The sequence below is a fragment of the Anomaloglossus baeobatrachus genome, chromosome 12 (assembly GCF_048569485.1).
Source record: "Anomaloglossus baeobatrachus isolate aAnoBae1 chromosome 12, aAnoBae1.hap1, whole genome shotgun sequence".
In the NCBI taxonomy this organism is placed as follows: Eukaryota; Metazoa; Chordata; class Amphibia; order Anura; family Aromobatidae; genus Anomaloglossus; species Anomaloglossus baeobatrachus.
In genome coordinates this window covers 146,363,601-146,384,486 of record NC_134364.1, presented here as the reverse complement: position 1 = coordinate 146,384,486, position 20,886 = coordinate 146,363,601, and the positions used below count along the sequence as shown (strand labels likewise).

The 20,886-nt window shown below is 42.5% G+C and overlaps 1 protein-coding gene across 2 annotated transcripts in view; it reads left to right on the top strand.

Moving 5' to 3' along the window:
• Positions 1-19,758, top strand: part of LOC142258350 (V-type proton ATPase catalytic subunit A) — a 463,932-nt gene extending 444,174 nt beyond the window's left edge. For both annotated transcript variants that reach the window (XM_075330923.1, XM_075330924.1), the window contains 2 exons: positions 16,023-16,194; positions 16,548-19,758. In XM_075330923.1, the coding sequence (XP_075187038.1) occupies positions 16,023-16,194; positions 16,548-16,640 (265 nt within the window). In that variant the 3' untranslated portion in view covers positions 16,641-19,758. The remainder of the gene's footprint in view (positions 1-16,022; positions 16,195-16,547) is intronic.
• The last annotated feature ends 1,128 nt before the right edge of the window (positions 19,759-20,886 follow it).

Genomic DNA, 20,886 nt, shown 5'->3' with positions numbered 1-20,886 from the left:
ACAGATAACACAGTGATATCTCTCTGAGTACAGATAATGTAGTAGATGTCACCTGCAGTCCTATGTAACACCACAGATAACAGTGATATCTCTCTGAGTACAGATAATGTAGTAGATGTCACCTGCAGTCCTATGTAACACCACAGATAACACAGTGATATCTCTGAGTACAGATAATGTAGTAGATGTCACCTGCAGTCCTATGTAACACCACAGATAACACAGTGATATCTCTCTGAGTACAGATAATGTAGTAGATGTCACCTGCAGTCCTATGTAACACCACAGATAACACAGTGATATCTCTCTGAGTACAGATAATGTAGTAGATGTCACCTGCAGTCCTATGTAACACCACAGATAACACAGTGATATCTCTGGGTACAGATAATGTAGTAGATGTCACCTGCAGTCCTATGTAACACCACAGATAACACATTGATATCTCTCTGAGTACAGATAATGTAGTAGATGTCACCTGCAGTCCTATGTAACACCACAGATAACACAGTGATATCTCTCTGAGTACAGATAATGTAGTAGATGACACCTGCAGTCCTATGTAACACCACAGATAACACAGTGATATCTCTCTGAGTACAGATAATGTAGTAATGTCACCTGCAGTCCTATGTAACACCACAGATGACACAGTGATATCTCTGAGTACAGATAATGTAGTAGATGTCACCTGCAGTCCCATGTAACACAGCAGATAACACAGTGATATCTCTCTGAGTACAGATAATGTAGTAGATGTCACCTGCAGTCCTATGTAACACCACAGATAACACAGTGATATCTCTGAGTACAGATAATGTAGTAGATGTCACCTGCAGTCCTATGTAACACCACAGATAACACAGTGATATCTCTCTGAGTACAGTTAATGTAGTAGATGTCACCTGCAGTCCTATGTAACACAGCAGAAAACAGTGAGATCTCTCTGAGTACAGATAATATAGTAGATGTCACCTGCAGTCCTATGTCACACCACAGATAACACAGTGATTTCTCTCTGAGTACAGATAATGTAGTAATGTCACCTGCAGTCCTATGTAACACCACAGATAACACAGTGAGATCTCTCTGAGTACAGATAATATTGTAGATGTCACCTGCAGTCCTATGTAACACCACAGATAACACAGTGAGATCTCTCTGAGTACAGATAATGTAGTAGATGTCACCTGCAGTCCTATGTAACACCACAGATAACACAGTGATATCTCTCTGAGTACAGATAATGTAGTAGATGACACCTGCAGTCCTATGTAACACCACAGATAACACAGTGATATCTCTCTGAGTACAGATAATGTAGTAGATGTCACCTGCAGTCCTATGTAACACCCCAGATAACAGTGATATCTCTCTGAGTACAGATAATGTAGTAGATGTCACCTGCAGTCCTATGTAACACCACAGATAACACAGTGATATCTCTCTGAGTACAGATAATGTAGTAGATGCCACCAGCAGTCCTATGTAACACCACAGATAGCACAGTGATATCTCTCTGAGTATAGATAATGTAGTAGATGTCACCTGCAGTCCTATGTAACACCACAGATAACACAGTGATATCTCTCTGAGTACAGATAATGTAGTAGATGTCACCTGCAGTCCTATGTAACACCACAGATAACACAGTGATATCTCTCTGAGTACAGATAATGTAGTAGATGTCACCTGCAGTCCTATGTAACACCACAGATAACACAGTGATATCTCTCTGAGTACAGATAATGTAGTAGATGACACCTGCAGTCCTATGTAACACCACAGATAACACAGTGATATCTCTCTGAGTACAGATAATGTAGTAGATGTCACCTGCAGTCCTATGTAACACCACAGATAACACAGTGATATCTCTGAGTACAGTTAATGTAGTAGATGTCACCTGCAGTCCTATGTAACACCACAGATAACACAGTGATATCTCTCTGAGTACAGATAATGTAGTAGATGCCACCAGCAGTCCTATGTAACACCACAGATAGCACAGTGATATCTCTCTGAGTATAGATAATGTAGTAGATGTCACCTGCAGTCCTATGTAACACCACAGATAACACAGTGATATCTCTCTGAGTACAGATAATGTAGTAGATGTCACCTGCAGTCCTATGTAACACCACAGATAAAACAGTGATATCTCTCTGAGTACAGTTAATGTAGTAGATGTCACCTGCAGTCCTATGTAACACAGCAGAAAACAGTGAGATCTCTCTGAGTACAGATAATGTAGTAGATGTCACCTGCAGTCCTATGTAGCACCACAGATAACACAGTGATATCTCTGAGTACAGATAATGTAGTAGATGTCACCTGCAGTCCTATGTAACACCACAGATAACACAGTGATATCTCTCTGAGTAAGGATAATGTAGTAGATGTCACCTGCAGTCCTATGTAACACCACAGATAACACAGTGATATCTCTCTGAGTACAGATAATGTAGTAGATGTCACCTGCAGTCCTATGTAACACCGCAGATAACACAGTGATATCTCTCTGAGTACAGATAATGTAGTAGATGTCACCTGCAGTCCTATGTAACACCACAGATAACACAGTGATATCTCTCTGAGTACAGATAATGTAGTAGATGTCACCTGCAGTCCTATGTAACATCACAGATAACACAGTGATATCTCTCTGAGTACAGATAATGTAGTAGATGTCACCTGCAGTCCTATGTAACACCACAGATAACACAGTGAGATCTCTCTGAGTACAGATAATGTAGTAGATGTCTCCTGCAGTCCTATGTAACACCACAGATAACACAGTGATATCTCTCTGAGTACAGATAATGTAGTAGATGTCACCTGCAGTCCTATGTAACACCACAGATAACACAGTGATATCTCTGAGTATAGATAATGTAGTAGATGTCACCTGCAGTCCTATGTAACACCACAGATAACACAGTGATATCTCTCTGAGTACAGATAATGTAGTAGATGTCTCCTGCAGTCCTATGTAACACCACAGATAACACAGTGATATCTCTCTGAGTACAGATAATGTAGTAGATGTCACCTGCAGTCCTATGTAACACCACAGATAACACAGTGATATCTCTCTGAGTACAGATAATGTAGTAGATGTCACCTGCAGTCCTATGTAACACCACAGATAACACAGTGATAGCCCTCTGAGTACAGAGAATGTAGTAGATGTCACCTGCAGTCCTATGTAATACAGCAGATAACACAGTGATATCTCTCTAAGTACAGATAATATAGTAGATGTCACCTGCAGTCCTATGTAACACCACAGATAACACAGTGAGATCCCTCTGAGTACAGATAATGTAGTAGATGTCACCTGCAGTCCTATGTAACACCACAGATAACACAGTGATATCTCTCTGAGTACAGATAATGTAGTAGATGTCACCTGCAGTCCTATGTAACATCACAGATAACACAGTGATATCTCTCTGAGTACAGATAATGTAGTAGATGTCACCTGCAGTCCTATGTAACACCACAGATAACACAGTGAGATCTCTCTGAGTACAGATAATGTAGTAGATGTATCCTGCAGTCCTATGTAACACCACAGATAACACAGTGATATCTCTCTGAGTACAGATAATGTAGTAGATGTCACCTGCAGTCCTATGTAACACCACAGATAACACAGTGATATCTCTGAGTATAGATAATGTAGTAGATGTCACCTGCAGTCCTATGTAACACCACAGATAACACAGTGATATCTCTCTGAGTACAGATAATGTAGTAGATGTCTCCTGCAGTCCTATGTAACACCACAGATAACACAGTGATATCTCTCTGAGTACAGATAATGTAGTAGATGTCACCTGCAGTCCTATGTAACACCACAGATAACACAGTGATATCTCTCTGAGTACAGATAATGTAGTAGATGTCACCTGCAGTCCTATGTAACACCACAGATAACACAGTGATATCTCTGAGTATAGATAATGTAGTAGATGTCACCTGCAGTCCTATGTAACACCACAGATAACACAGTGATATCTCTCTGAGTACAGATAATGTAGTAGATGTCTCCTGCAGTCCTATGTAACACCACAGATAACACAGTGATATCTCTCTGAGTACAGATAATGTAGTAGATGTCACCTGCAGTCCTATGTAACACCACAGATAACACAGTGATATCTCTCTGAGTACAGATAATGTAGTAGATGTCACCTGCAGTCCTATGTAACACCACAGATAACACAGTGAGATCTCTCTGAGTACAGATAATATAGTAGATGTCACCTGCAGTCCTATGTAACACCACAGATAACACAGTGATATCTCTCTGAGTACAGTTAATGTAGTAGATGTCACCTGCAGTCCTATGTAACACAGCAGAAAACAGTGAGATCTCTCTGAGTACAGATAATATAGTAGATGTCACCTGCAGTCCTATGTAACACCACAGATAACACAGTGAGATCTCTCTGAGTACAGATAATGTAGTAGATGTCACCTGCAGTCCTATGTAACACCACAGATAACACAGTGAGATCTCTCTGAGTACAGATAATGTAGTAGATGTCTCCTGCAGTCCTATGTAACACCACAGATAACACAGTGATATCTCTCTGAGTACAGATAATGTAGTAGATGTCACCTGCAGTCCTATGTAACACCACAGATAACACAGTGATATCTCTCTGAGTACAGTTAATGTAGTAGATGTCACCTGCAGTCCTATGTAACACAGCAGAAAACAGTGAGATCTCTCTGAGTACAGATAATATAGTAGATGTCACCTGCAGTCCTATGTCACACCACAGATAACACAGTGATATCCCTCTGAGTACAGATAATGTAGTAGATGTCACCTGCAGTCCTATGTAACACCACAGATAACACAGTGAGATCTCTCTGAGTACAGATAATGTAGTAGATGTCACCAGCAGTCCTATGTAACACAGCAGAAAACAGTGAGATCTCTCTGAGTACAGATAATGTAGTAGATGTCACCTGCAGTCCTATGTAACATCACAGATAACACAGTGATATCTCTCTGAGTACAGATAATGTAGTAGATGTCACCTGCAGTCCTATGTAATACCACAGATAACACAGTGATATCTCTCTGAGTACAGATAATGTAGTAGATGTCACCTGCAGTCCTATGTAACACCACAGATAACACAGTGATATCTCTGAGTACAGATAATGTAGTAGATGTCTCCTGCAGTCCTATGTAACACCACAGATAACACAGTGATATCTCTCTGAGTACAGATAATGTAGTAGATGTCTCCTGCAGTCCTATGTAACACAGCAGATAACACAGTGATATCTCTCTGAGTACAGATAATGTAGTAGATGTCTCCTGCAGTCCTATGTAACACCACAGATAACACAGTGATATCTCTCTGAGTACAGATAATGTAGTAGATGTCACCTGCAGTCCTATGTAACACCACAGATAACACAGTGAGATCTCTCTGAGTACAGATAATGTAGTAGATGACACCTGCAGTCCTATGTAACACCACAGATAACACAGTGATATCTCTCTGAGTACAGATAATGTAGTAGATGTCTCCTGCAGTCCTATGTAACACCACAGATAACACAGTGATATCTCTCTGAGTACAGATAATGTAGTAGATGACACCTGCAGTCCTATGTAACACCACAGATAACACAGTGATATCTCTCTGAGTACAGATAATGTAGTAGATGTCTCCTGCAGTCCTATGTAACACCACAGATAACACAGTGAGATATCTCTGAGTACAGATAATGTAGTAGATGTCTCCTGCAGTCCTATGTAACACCACAGATAACACAGTGATATCTCTCTGAGTACAGATAATGTAGTAGATGTCACCTGCAGTCCTATGTAACACCACAGATAACACAGTGATATCTCTGAGTATAGATAATGTAGTAGATGTCACCTGCAGTCCTATGTAACACCACAGATAACACAGTGATATCTCTCTGAGTACAGATAATGTAGTAGATGTCACCTGCAGTCCTATGTAACACCACAGATAACACAGTGATATCTCTCTGAGTACAGATAATGTAGTAGATGTCACCTGCAGTCCTATGTAACACCACAGATAACACAGTGATATCTCTCTGAGTACAGATAATGTAGTAGATGTCACCTGCAGTCCTATGTAACACCACAGATAACACAGTGATATCTCTGAGTATAGATAATGTAGTAGATGTCACCTGCAGTCCTATGTAACACCACAGATAACACAGTGATATCTCTGAGTACAGATAATGTAGTAGATGTCACCTGCAGTCCTATGTAACACCACAGATAACACAGTGATATCTCTGAGTATAGATAATGTAGTAGATGTCACCTGCAGTCCTATGTAACACCACAGATAACACAGTGATATCTCTCTGAGTACAGATAATGTAGTAGATGTCTCCTGCAGTCCTATGTAACACCACAGATAACACAGTGATATCTCTCTGAGTACAGATAATGTAGTAGATGTCACCTGCAGTCCTATGTAACACCACAGATAACACAGTGAGATCTCTCTGAGTACAGATAATGTAGTAGATGTCACCTGCAGTCCTATGTAACACCACAGATAACACAGTGATATCTCTCTGAGTACAGTTAATGTAGTAGATGTCACCTGCAGTCCTATGTAACACAGCAGAAAACAGTGAGATCTCTCTGAGTACAGATAATATAGTAGATGTCACCTGCAGTCCTATGTCACACCACAGATAACACAGTGATATCCCTCTGAGTACAGATAATGTAGTAGATGTCACCTGCAGTCCTATGTCACACCACAGATAACACAGTGAGATCTCTCTGAGTACAGATAATGTAGTAGATGTCACCAGCAGTCCTATGTAACACAGCAGAAAACAGTGAGATCTCTCTGAGTACAGATAATATAGTAGATGTCACCTGCAGTCCTATGTAACACCACAGATAACACAGTGAGATCTCTCTGAGTACAGATAATGTAGTAGATGTCACCAGCAGTCCTATGTAACACCACAGATAACACAGTGATATCTCTCTGAGTACAGATAATGTAGTAGATGTCACCTGCAGTCCTATGTAACACCACAGATAACACAGTGATATCTCTGAGTATAGATAATGTAGTAGATGTCACCTGCAGTCCTATGTAACACCACAGATAACACAGTGATATCTCTCTGAGTACAGATAATATAGTAGATGTCACCTGCAGTCCTATGTAACACCACAGATAACACAGTGATATCTCTCTGAGTACAGATAATGTAGTAGATGTCACTTGCAGTCCTATGTAACACCACAGATAACACAGTGATATCTCTCTGAGTACAGTTAATGTAGTAGATGTCACCTGCAGTCCTATGTAACACAGCAGAAAACAGTGAGATCTCTCTGAGTACAGATAATATAGTAGATGTCACCTGCAGTCCTATGTAACACCACAGATAACACAGTGATATCTCTCTGAGTACAGATAATGTAGTAGATGTCACCTGCAGTCCTATGTAACACCACAGATAACACAGTGAGATCTCTCTGAGTACAGATAATGTAGTAGATGTCATCTGCAGTCCTATGTAACACCACAGATAACACAGTGATATCTCTCTGAGTACAGATAATGTAGTAGATGTCACCTGCAGTCCTATGTAACACCACAGATAACACAGTGATATCTCTCTGAGTAAGGATAATGTAGTAGATGTCACTTGCAGTCCTATGTCACACCACAGATAACACAGTGATATCCCTCTGAGTACAGATAATGTAGTAGATGTCACCTGCAGTCCTATGTAACACCACAGATAACACAGTGAGATCTCTCTGAGTACAGATAATATAGTAGATGTCACCTGCAGTCCTATGTAACACCACAGATAACACAGTGAGATCTCTCTGAGTACAGATAATGTAGTAGATGTCACCAGCAGTCCTATGTAACACCACAGATAACACAGTGAGATCTCTCTGAGTACAGATAATGTAGTAGATGTCACCTGCAGTCCTATGTAACACCACAGATAACACAGTGATATCTCTCTGAGTACAGATAATATAGTAGATGTCACCTGCAGTCCTATGTAACACCACAGATAACACAGTGATATCTCTCTGAGTACAGATAATGTAGTAGATGTCACCTGCAGTCCTATGTAACACCACAGATAACACAGTGATATCTCTCTGAGTACAGAGAATGTAGTAGATGTCACCTGCAGTCCTATGTAACACCACAGATAACACAGTGATATCCCTCTGAGTACAGAGAATGTAGTAGATGTCACCTGCAGTCCTATGTAATACAGCAGATAACACAGTGATATCTCTCTAAGTACAGATAATGTAGTAGATGTCACCTGCAGTCCTATGTAACACCACAGATAACACAGTGAGATCTCTCTGAGTACAGATAATGTAGTAGATGTCATCTGCAGTCCTATGTAACACCACAGATAACACAGTGATATCTCTCTGAGTACAGATAATGTAGTAGATGTCACCTGCAGTCCTATGTAACACCACAGATAACACAGTGATATCTCTCTGAGTACAGATAATGTAGTAGATGTCTCCTGCAGTCCTATGTAACACCACAGATAACACAGTGAGATCTCTCTGAGTACAGATAATGTAGTAGATGTCTCCTGCAGTCCTATGTAACACCACAGATAACACAGTGATATCTCTCTGAGTACAGATAATGTAGTAGATGTCACCTGCAGTCCTATGTAACACCACAGATAACACAGTGAGATCTCTCTGAGTACAGATAATGTAGTAGATGTCTCCTGCAGTCCTATGTAACACCACAGATAACACAGTGATATCTCTCTGAGTACAGATAATGTAGTAGATGTCACCTGCAGTCCTATGTAACACCACAGATAACACAGTGATATCTCTGAGTATAGATAATGTAGTAGATGTCACCTGCAGTCCTATGTAACACCACAGATAACACAGTGATATCTCTCTGAGTACAGATAATGTAGTAGATGTCACCTGCAGTCCTATGTAACACCACAGATAACACAGTGATATCTCTCTGAGTACAGATAATGTAGTAGATGTCACCTGCAGTCCTATGTAACACCACAGATAACACAGTGATATCTCTCTGAGTACAGATAATGTAGTAGATGTCACCTGCAGTCCTATGTAACACCACAGATAACACAGTGATATCTCTCTGAGTACAGATAATGTAGTAGATGTCACCTGCAGTCCTATGTAACACCACAGATAACACAGTGAGATCTCTCTGAGTACAGATAATATAGTAGATGTCACCTGCAGTCCTATGTAACACCACAGATAACACAGTGATATCTCTCTGAGTACAGATAATGTAGTAGATGTCACCTGCAGTCCTATGTAACACCACAGATAACACAGTGATATCTCTCTGAGTACAGATAATGTAGTAGATGTCACCTGCAGTCCTATGTAACACCACAGATAACACAGTGATATCTCTCTGAGTACAGATAATGTAGTAGATGTCACCTGCAGTCCTATGTAACACCACAGATAACACAGTGATATCTCTGAGTATAGATAATGTAGTAGATGTCACCTGCAGTCCTATGTAACACCACAGATAACACAGTGATATCTCTCTGAGTACAGATAATGTAGTAGATGTCTCCTGCAGTCCTATGTAACACCACAGATAACACAGTGATATCTCTCTGAGTACAGATAATGTAGTAGATGTCACCTGCAGTCCTATGTAACACCACAGATAACACAGTGAGATCTCTCTGAGTACAGATAATATAGTAGATGTCACCTGCAGTCCTATGTAACACCACAGATAACACAGTGATATCTCTCTGAGTACAGATAATGTAGTAGATGTCACCTGCAGTCCTATGTAACACAGCAGAAAACAGTGAGATCTCTCTGAGTACAGATAATATAGTAGATGTCACCTGCAGTCCTATGTTCCTATGTCACACCACAGATAACACAGTGATATCCCTCTGAGTACAGATAATGTAGTAGATGTCACCTGCAGTCCTATGTAACACCACAGATAACACAGTGAGATCTCTCTGAGTACAGATAATGTAGTAGATGTCACCAGCAGTCCTATGTAACACAGCAGAAAACAGTGAGATCTCTCTGAGTACAGATAATATAGTAGATGTCACCTGCAGTCCTATGTAACACCACAGATAACACAGTGATATCTCTCTGAGTACAGATAATGTAGTAGATGTCACCTGCAGTCCTATGTAACACCACAGATAACACAGTGAGATCTCTCTGAGTACAGATAATGTAGTAGATGTCATCTGCAGTCCTATGTAACACCACAGATAACACAGTGATATCTCTCTGAGTACAGATAATGTAGTAGATGTCACCTGCAGTCCTATGTAACACCACAGATAACACAGTGATATCTCTCTGAGTAAGGATAATGTAGTAGATGTCACTTGCAGTCCTATGTCACACCACAGATAACACAGTGATATCCCTCTGAGTACAGATAATGTAGTAGATGTCACCTGCAGTCCTATGTAACACCACAGATAACACAGTGAGATCTCTCTGAGTACAGATAATGTAGTAGATGTCACCAGCAGTCCTATGTAACACCACAGATAACACAGTGATATCTCTCTGAGTACAGATAATGTAGTAGATGTCACCTGCAGTCCTATGTAACACCACAGATAACACAGTGATATCTCTGAGTATAGATAATGTAGTAGATGTCACCTGCAGTCCTATGTAACACCACAGATAACACAGTGATATCTCTCTGAGTACAGATAATATAGTAGATGTCACCTGCAGTCCTATGTAACACCACAGATAACACAGTGATATCTCTCTGAGTACAGATAATGTAGTAGATGTCTCCTGCAGTCCTATGTAACACCACAGATAACACAGTGATATCTCTCTGAGTACAGATAATGTAGTAGATGTCACCTGCAGTCCTATGTAACACCACAGATAACACAGTGATATCTCTCTGAGTACAGATAATGTAGTAGATGTCACTTGCAGTCCTATGTAACACCACAGATAACACAGTGATATCTCTCTGAGTACAGTTAATGTAGTAGATGTCACCTGCAGTCCTATGTAACACAGCAGAAAACAGTGAGATCTCTCTGAGTACAGATAATATAGTAGATGTCACCTGCAGTCCTATGTCACACCACAGATAACACAGTGAGATCTCTCTGAGTACAGATAATGTAGTAGATGTCACCTGCAGTCCTATGTAACACCACAGATAACACAGTGATATCCCTCTGAGTACAGATAATGTAGTAGATGTCACCTGCAGTCCTATGTAACACCACAGATAACACAGTGAGATCTCTCTGAGTACAGATAATGTAGTAGATGTCACCTGCAGTCCTATGTAACACCACAGATAACACAGTGATATCTCTCTGAGTACAGATAATGTAGTAGATGTCATCTGCAGTCCTATGTAACACCACAGATAACACAGTGATATCTCTCTGAGTACAGATAATGTAGTAGATGTCACCTGCAGTCCTATGTAACACCACAGATAACACAGTGAGATCTCTCTGAGTAAGGATAATGTAGTAGATGTCACCTGCAGTCCTATGTAACACCACAGATAACACAGTGATATCTCTCTGAGTACAGATAATGTAGTAGATGTCACCTGCAGTCCTATGTAACACCACAGATAACACAGTGAGATCTCTCTGAGTAAGGATAATGTAGTAGATGTCACCTGCAGTCCTATGTAACACCACAGATAACACAGTGATATCTCTCTGAGTACAGATAATGTAGTAGATGTCACCTGCAGTCCTATGTAACACCGCAGATAACACAGTGATATCTCTCTGAGTACAGTTAATGTAGTAGATGTCACTTGCAGTCCTATGTAACACCACAGATAACACAGTGATATCTCTCTGAGTACAGATAATGTAGTAGATGTCACTTGCAGTCCTATGTAACACAGCAGATAACACAGTGATATCTCTCTGAGTACAGTTAATGTAGTAGATGTCACCTGCAGTCCTATGTAACACAGCAGAAAACAGTGAGATCTCTCTGAGTACAGATAATATAGTAGATGTCACCTGCAGTCCTATGTCACACCACAGATAACACAGTGATATCCCTCTGAGTACAGATAATGTAGTAGATGTCACCTGCAGTCCTATGTAACACCACAGATAACACAGTGATATCTCTCTGAGTACAGATAATGCAGTAGATGTCACCTGCAGTCCTATGTAACACCACAGATAACACAGTGATATCTCTGAGTACAGATAATGTAGTAGATGTCACCTGCAGTCCTATGTAACACCACAGATAACACAGTGAGATCTCTCTGAGTACAAAGAATGTAGTAGATGTCACCTGCAGTCCTATGTAACACCACAGATAACACAGTGATATCTCTCTGAGTACAGATAATGTAGTAGATGTCACCTGCAGTCCTATGTAACACCGCAGATAACACAGTGATATCTCTCTGAGTACAGTTAATGTAGTAGATGTCACTTGCAGTCCTATGTAACACCACAGATAACACAGTGATATCTCTCTGAGTACAGATAATGTAGTAGATGTCACTTGCAGTCCTATGTAACACCACAGATAACACAGTGATATCTCTCTGAGTACAGTTAATGTAGTAGATGTCACCTGCAGTCCTATGTAACACAGCAGAAAACAGTGAGATCTCTCTGAGTACAGATAATATAGTAGATGTCACCTGCAGTCCTATGTCACACCACAGATAACACAGTGATATCCCTCTGAGTACAGATAATGTAGTAGATGTCACCTGCAGTCCTATGTAACACCACAGATAACACAGTGAGATCTCTCTGAGTACAGATAATGTAGTAGATGTCATCTGCAGTCCTATGTAACACCACAGATAACACAGTGATATCTCTCTGAGTACAGATAATGTAGTAGATGTCACCTGCAGTCCTATGTAACACCACAGATAACACAGTGAGATCTCTCTGAGTACAAAGAATGTAGTAGATGTCACCTGCAGTCCTATGTAACACCACAGATAACACAGTGATACCTCTCTGAGTAAGGATAATGTAGTAGATGTCACCTGCAGTCCTATGTAACACCACAGATAACACAGTGAAATCTCTCTGAGTACAGATAATGTAGTAGATGTCACCTGCAGTCCTATGTAACACCACAGATAACACAGTGAGATCTCTCTGAGTACAGATAATGTAGTAGATGTCACCTGCAGTCCTATGTAACACCACAGATAACACAGTGATATCTCTCTGAGTACAGATAATGTAGTAGATGTCACCTGCAGTCCTATGTAACACCACAGATAACACAGTGGTATCTCTCTGAGTACAGATAATGTAGTAGATGTCACCTGCAGTCCTATGTAACACCACAGATAACACAGTGAGATCTCTCTGAGTACAGATAATGTAGTAGATGTCACCTGCAGTCCTATGTAACACCACAGATAACACAGTGAGATCTCTCTGAGTACAGATAATGTAGTAGATGTCACCTGCAGTCCTATGTAACACCACAGATAACACAGTGAGATCTCTCTGAGTACAAAGAATGTAGTAGATGTCACCTGCAGTCCTATGTAACACCACAGATAACACAGTGAGATCTCTCTGAGTACAGATAATGTAGTAGATGTCACCTGCAGTCCTATGTAACACAGCAGAAAACAGTGAGATCCCTCTGAGTACAGATAATGTAGTAGATGTCACTTGCAGTCCTATGTAACACCACAGATAACACAGTGATATCTCTGAGTACAGATAATATAGTAGATGTCACCTGCAGTCCTATGTAACACCACAGATAACACAGTGAGATCTCTCTGAGTATAGATAATGTAGTAGATGTCATCTGCAGTCCTATGTAACACCACAGATAACAGTGATATCTCTCTGAGTACAGATAATGTAGTAGATGTCACCTGCAGTCCTATGTAACACCACAGATAACACAGTGAGATCTCTCTGAGTACAAAGAATGTAGTAGATGTCACCTGCAGTCCCATGTAACACAGCAGATAACACAGTGAGATCTCTCTGAGTACAGATAATGTAGTAGATGTCATCTGCAGTCCTATGTAACACCACAGATAACACAGTGAGATCTCTCTGAGTACAGATAATATTGTAGATGTCACCTGCAGTCCTATGTAACACCACAGATAACACAGTGAGATCTCTCTGAGTACAGATAATGTAGTAGATGTCACCTGCAGTCCCATGTAACACTACAGATAACACAGTGAGATCTCTGAGTACAGATAATGTAGTAGATGTCACCTGCAGTCCTATGTAACACAGCAGAAAACACAGTGATATCTGTGAGTACAGATAATGTAGTAGATGTCACCTGCAGTCCTGTGTAACACAGCAGATAACACAGTGAGATCTCTCTGAGTACAGATAATGTAGTAGATGTCACCTGCAGTCCTATGTAACACAGCAGAAAACAGTGAGATCCCTCTGAGTACAGATAATATAGTAGATGTCACCTGCAGTCCTATGTAACACCACAGATAACACAGTGAGATCTCTCTGAGTATAGATAATGTAGTAGATGTCACCTGCAGTCCTATGTAACACCACAGATAACACAGTGAGATCTCTCTGAGTACAAAGAATGTAGTAGATGTCACCTGCAGTCCCATGTAACACAGCAGATAACACAGTGATATCTCTCTGAGTACAGATAATGTAGTAGATGTCTCCTGCAGTCCTATGTAACACCACAGATAACACAGTGAGATCTCTCTGAGTACAGATAATATTGTAGATGTCACCTGCAGTCCTATGTAACACCACAGATAACACAGTGAGATCTCTCTGAGTACAGATAATGTAGTAGATGTCACCTGCAGTCCCATGTAACACTACAGATAACACAGTGAGATCTCTGAGTACAGATAATGTAGTAGATGTCACCTGCAGTCCTATGTAACACAGCAGATAACACAGTGATATCTCTGAGTACAGATAATGTAGTAGATGTCACCTGCAGTCCTGTGTAACACCCCAGATAACACAGTGATATCCCTCTGAGTACATATAATGTAGATGTCACCTGCAGTCCTATGTAACACCCCAGATAACACAGTGATAACTCTGAGTACAGATAATGTAGTAGATGTCACCTGCAGTCCTACGTAACACCACAGATAACACAGTGATATCTCTGAGTACAGATAATGTAGTAGATGTCACCTGCAGTCCTATGTAACACCACAGATAACACAGTGAGATCTCTGAGTACAGATAATGTAGTAGATGTCACCTGCAGTCCTATGTAACACCACAGATAACACAGTGATAACGTTGAGTACAGATAATGTAGTAGATGTCACCTGCAGTCCTATGTAACACCACAGATAACACAGTGATATCTCTCTGAGTGCAGATAATGTAGTAGATGTCACCTGCAGTCCTATGTAACACCACAGATAACACCGTGATATCCCTCTGAGTACATACAATGTAGATGTCACCTGCAGTCCTATGTAACACCACAGATAACACCGTGATATCCCTCTGAGTACATATAATGTAGATGTCACCTGCAGTCCTATGTAACACCACAGATAACACCGTGATATCCCTCTGAGTACAGATAATGTAGTAGATGTCACCTGCAGTCCTATGTAACACAAAAGGAAACACATTGATGATGTATGGAGTCGGAATGATGTAGTAGATGTTGGCTGCAGTGCTAGATGAAGCCATTGATGATCTCCTGTAGGACTGAGGTCATTCAGTTTCCTCTCCATTTTCGGGCTGCCCAGATCGACATGACCACTTCTTCCATCTCGCCGTCTCTCTGCGGGATAGATCACACAAACCTGTTTAGCTTCTCCCATTTCCAGCCTAGAGCGCTAAACCCATCCAAAGTGCCCAGACAAACACAGCAGCTATAGTTACAATTTCAGGAACACTGGGGGGGACCAGTAGTCGGATTAGGGTTATCCTTTAATAATTTATGGAATGTGAATTCTCTGCAGATATTGCCCGTTCTACAAGACAGTAGGAATGTTGCAGAATATGATCGCCTTCTATGACATGGCCCGACATGCTGTAGAGGCCACAGCCCAGGCTGAAAATAAGATCACGTGGGCCATCATTCGAGAGAATCTAGGAGACATTCTGTACAAGCTCAGCTCTATGAAGTTCAAGGTAAGTGCTGAACAAATGCTCGGCAGCGAGGTGGGGCCTCAATGGCCCAAGAACCACATGACAGGGTCCATGATCCACCAGGCATTGCCCACTGCATGTCCTGCTAGGAAGCCTCCGAGGAGATAAAAATCACTATAAAATTAAGGTCTGGGCTGGAAGAAGACAAAGGTGTAGAGCACTCACTAACCAAGGTCTCAACACTTATTTCTGGCCACTAATTTGAAATCATGTCCCACAGCAGCCCCAGGCTCTTGACCAGTTGGGGTAGAGATGACATTCCAGTATGTGGGGGGCTCCTTGGGTCCATTATCTAGTCCTTTCATAATGATCATCTCCTTTATAAATCTTGTTAGGATCCGGTGAAGGATGGAGAGGTCAAGATCAAAGCCGACTACGCCCAGCTGTACGAGGAGATGCAGACGGCGTTCCGCAGTCTGGAGGACTGAAAGAGGCGCTCCTGAAAACGCACCGATGACTGATTCAAAGTGATATAGAAACAAGGCCAGGGGCGCTCCACACAGCAGAAGGGAGCACCGGCTGGACACTACGACCCTACACAATTATATTCTAATATGTGAGAAACACTATGCTCCCCCTACAGCCAGAAAATAACAAAGACTGAATGATGGAAATTACCAGCAAAATAAAAATGGCGGACAAGCACTGAGTTCTCTACGTACACACATACACAACTCCGACAGTTAAGCCTGCTTTACACGTTGCAATTTCGCATACGATATCGTATGCGATTTGCAACGCCCCCATCGTATGTGCGGCACGTTCAATTTGTTGAATGTGCCGCACATACGAGTAACCCCCGTCACATGTACTTACCCGTCCATACGACCTCGATGTGGGCGGCGAACGTCCACTTCCTGGAGTGGGAGGGACGTTCGGCGTCACATCGACGTCACGCGGCAGCCGGCCAATAGAAGCGGAGGGGCGGAGATGAGCGGGACGTAAACATCCCGCCCACCTCCTTCCTTCCGCATTGCTGGCCGGGAGCCGCAGGACGCAGATAAGATCTGTTCATCGTTCCCGGGGTGTCACACACTGCGATGTGTGCTACCACGGGAGCGATGAACAACCTGACGTTCAATTCATGAGGAATGAACGACGTGCATGAGATGAACGTTTTACCGTTCAATCGCAATCGCACGTAGGTGTTACACACTACAATGTATCTTATGATGCCGGATGTGCGTCACTTATGACGTGACCCCGCCGACACATCGTAAGATACATTACAGCGTGTAAATCGGGCTTTAGGGATATTTGTCTTTCAGGATACATTTATGTAAAATGTATAAAGTTCAGGCCACATTGATATTATATCATGAAAATACGGCATTAAGTAGTAGCAGCAATGGAGATTCATCATCTCAAACTATTTACTGACACAAAGACCCACACCAGTGGTGGGTAATTTACACCCCTCCACCCCCCAAAAATGTCAGTGTGTCAGCACCTGGTCATGTGACAACGATGCCTCCTGCTGGTGTCCAGTAGAGTTAATGTCTGCGGAGGCCGGCATCCCACTTTTCTTGAAGGGTAGCCCTCAGGTTATTGACATTCTGGGGTACAGAGTTACGGCCTGTACACAGAGACTCAGATGATCCCATAGATTTCTATGAGATTCAGGCCTAGAGAAAGTGCAGCCGCTCCATTCGAGGTTCCCCAGTCTCCAGCAGCCATTCCCTAATGATGCAACCTCAATGAGCTGGAGCATTGTCCTCCATGAATATGAAATTCAGCCTGTCTTGTTCATGTAGAGGCACAATGACTGGAGTAATTTTGTTATTCCAGTAGTCGGCGCTGTCAGTGAACCACATACATGGTATCACATAGGGTAGAGCCGTTCTGTACTGACTAGACACACCGGCCCACACTGTAACACCACCACCAAAGGCTCATCTGATGACAGCAGTGGCTGATGCACAGCACTCTCCTTCACGTCTCCAACATCACTGGCGTCCAATATTTCTGCTCAGTGTGAATCCACTTTCATCAGTGACAAGCACTGAGGCCCACTGGTTTCTCATCCAGTGTAGAAGACACCTGTGCCTGGTTGTGAGGTCAGGTACCTTGAAGGTCCTCAAGCACACAGACCCCAGTGATGTAAATGTTTTGGATGATCTAACATGGCACTTTCTTGCCTCTCACCTCTCTTAAATGTGCCTGGAGTTGTGTGACATTCATCATCGGTTCTGAAGACCATTGTTCACAATGAGTGTGTTATCAGTGTCATTAGTTTGAGTTGTGGCAAAAGGACGTCCAATTCTCTACATTTTGGTGAGTTTTCTGGTCTCTCTGTATCTCTACAACCTGCCGGTGACACTGTGACACTAAGCTCAGTGGTAACTTCTCTGCCTTTCTGTGACTCTTCCAGTCTCTCTGTATCTCTGTACAACCTGCTGGTAACACTCTGCAACAGAAGAAGAAGAAGAAGAAGAAGAAGAAGAAGAAATGTCAACAATCCTGTAAACTACAAGGGTCCATGCCCACGATCAGTATTTGCAGCGTTTTGGACGCAGCAAGCTTCAGCTGCGTCCAAAACGCTGTGGTATACAGTAGAAGCATAGTGGACAGGATTTCTAGAAATCCCGTGCCCATTATGCATCTCTTTTCCGCAGCAAACACTGACCTGCGGAGCGTCTTTCCAGACCACAGCATGTCAATTGTTTGCTGCGGAATCACATGTGTCCTCCGTAGGGAGAAAACAAACAGGAGTTCTGAACGCAGCGAATCCTGATCATGGGCACATGCCCTAATGAGTGCATGATCTCTGAAAAACACAAGCAGAAAACGTAGATGAAAAACAGATGTCTGACTGGCCGATTAAAGGGAACCTGTCAGGTGCAATATGCTCATGGTTCTGGGTGCATATTGCTAATCCCTGCCTCTAGTAGCATACATAGAGATCTATAGAAAAAGTATTTCTAAAGATTCTTTATAATATGCTAATGAGTGCAGGGACTAGCCGCAAGGGCGTTAATTCCGGCGCTCATTCCCCCTCTTAGCATGGTAGCACGCCCATAGGGGCCTACTAACATGCTATTCAATGCCAATTTACCAGCGTCATAGCTTGTGATGCGCATACCTGTGTCCATTGTCACCGCATCATAGACTTAGGGTCCGTGTACATGATCAGAAGTCCCGCACTCTCTGAAGCCAGAACGCGTACACCCGGTTTCATACTGCACATGACCGGAAGTGCGGTGCCCTTACAGTAATGTGCCCATATTGTGCCCTTGTAGTAATATGCCCATATTGTCCCCTTGTAGTAATGTGTTAATATTGTGCCCTTGTAGTAATGTGACCATATTGTGCCCTTGTATTAATGTGCCCTTGTAGTAATGTACCCATATTGTCCCCTTATTGTAATGTGCCCATATTGTGCCCTTGTAGTAATGTGCCCATATTGTCCCCTTGTGGTAATGTGCCCATATTGTCCCATGTGGTAATGTGCTCATATTGTGCCCATGTGGTAATGTGCCATCCTGTAGTGATATCCCGTTATGATGTTGTTCACATACAAAAAATAAAAGATTCTTCTCACCTGTCCTCCGTTCTCTCGGTGTCCTATTACCTACTTCTTGAAGCACGCAGGCACCTATACCCCGTGATGATTACTGTCTGGTACACGGGGCCACCGCCATCAGCGTTTTTCTACTGGGGAACGATTTGCAGCACTGCTGCATCACATCATTACTAGAGATGAGCGAACCGGTCCCTGTTCGGCTCGAGGTCGGTTCGCCGAACGGAGCTCCCGTTCGAGTTCGGTTCGTCGAACGTTCGACGAACCGAACTCGAACTGCATAGGAAACAATGGCAGGCATTCACAAACACATAAAAACACCTAGAAAACACCCTCAAAGGTGTCCAAAAGGTGACAAACAACTCACAACACAACACAAACACATGGGAAAGTGACAAGGACATATACTCATGCGAAAACAAAAGAGCAGGACAAGGAAAAAGTGGAGGACACACAGATATAGGCATGGCACGCCCTTCTAAAATCATGTAAAACACCGCAAGGTGACTCCAAGCGGAGTATCCCTTTTTTCCAAAAATTGGGCCCCACACACACCCACCCATTCAGTGGCAGCAGTTGTGCCCTAGTTGTACACTTCACAGCTAGATTTGCATCAAGCACATTCAAAAATACGCCATCCTTAACCGTCCCCAGGATGACACCGGGGTAGGTAGCAAAGTCTTTGCTGAACCATGACTTGTTCATCTTGGCTCCTTTTAAAAAACACAGCAAGCAAGGGTTACTCCTGTGGCGCCCCTGACCTGGTCAGGCACCACAGAGTATTGCACCCATGCGGGAGCAATGCTTCCAGGTAATCTCCAAAGGCCAGGATGAGGTGCACACACAAACATATAGTGATCAGGCCTCCCACATCACCAGAGGGGACCCTTGAGTAGCCAGAAGGAGTTAACTTTCAATTCCCAGCTAGGGGTGTGTTCAGGGGCTGGTTGCTAGGAAGCAGGGCAGAGAGAGAGAGAGAGGAAGTGAGAGAGTGGAGAGGAAGAAGTTGAAGTGTATGGAGGGGGAGCAGAGAAGCTCCCGTGCAGACAGGTCCTGAGGAGTGCTGTAGCTGAAAGCGGAGGAGAACGGAGTACTGTGGGTCGGCCTGAAGAGCATCCAGAGAAAGAGGGGTGGCTGAGTACGGAGATCCCAGT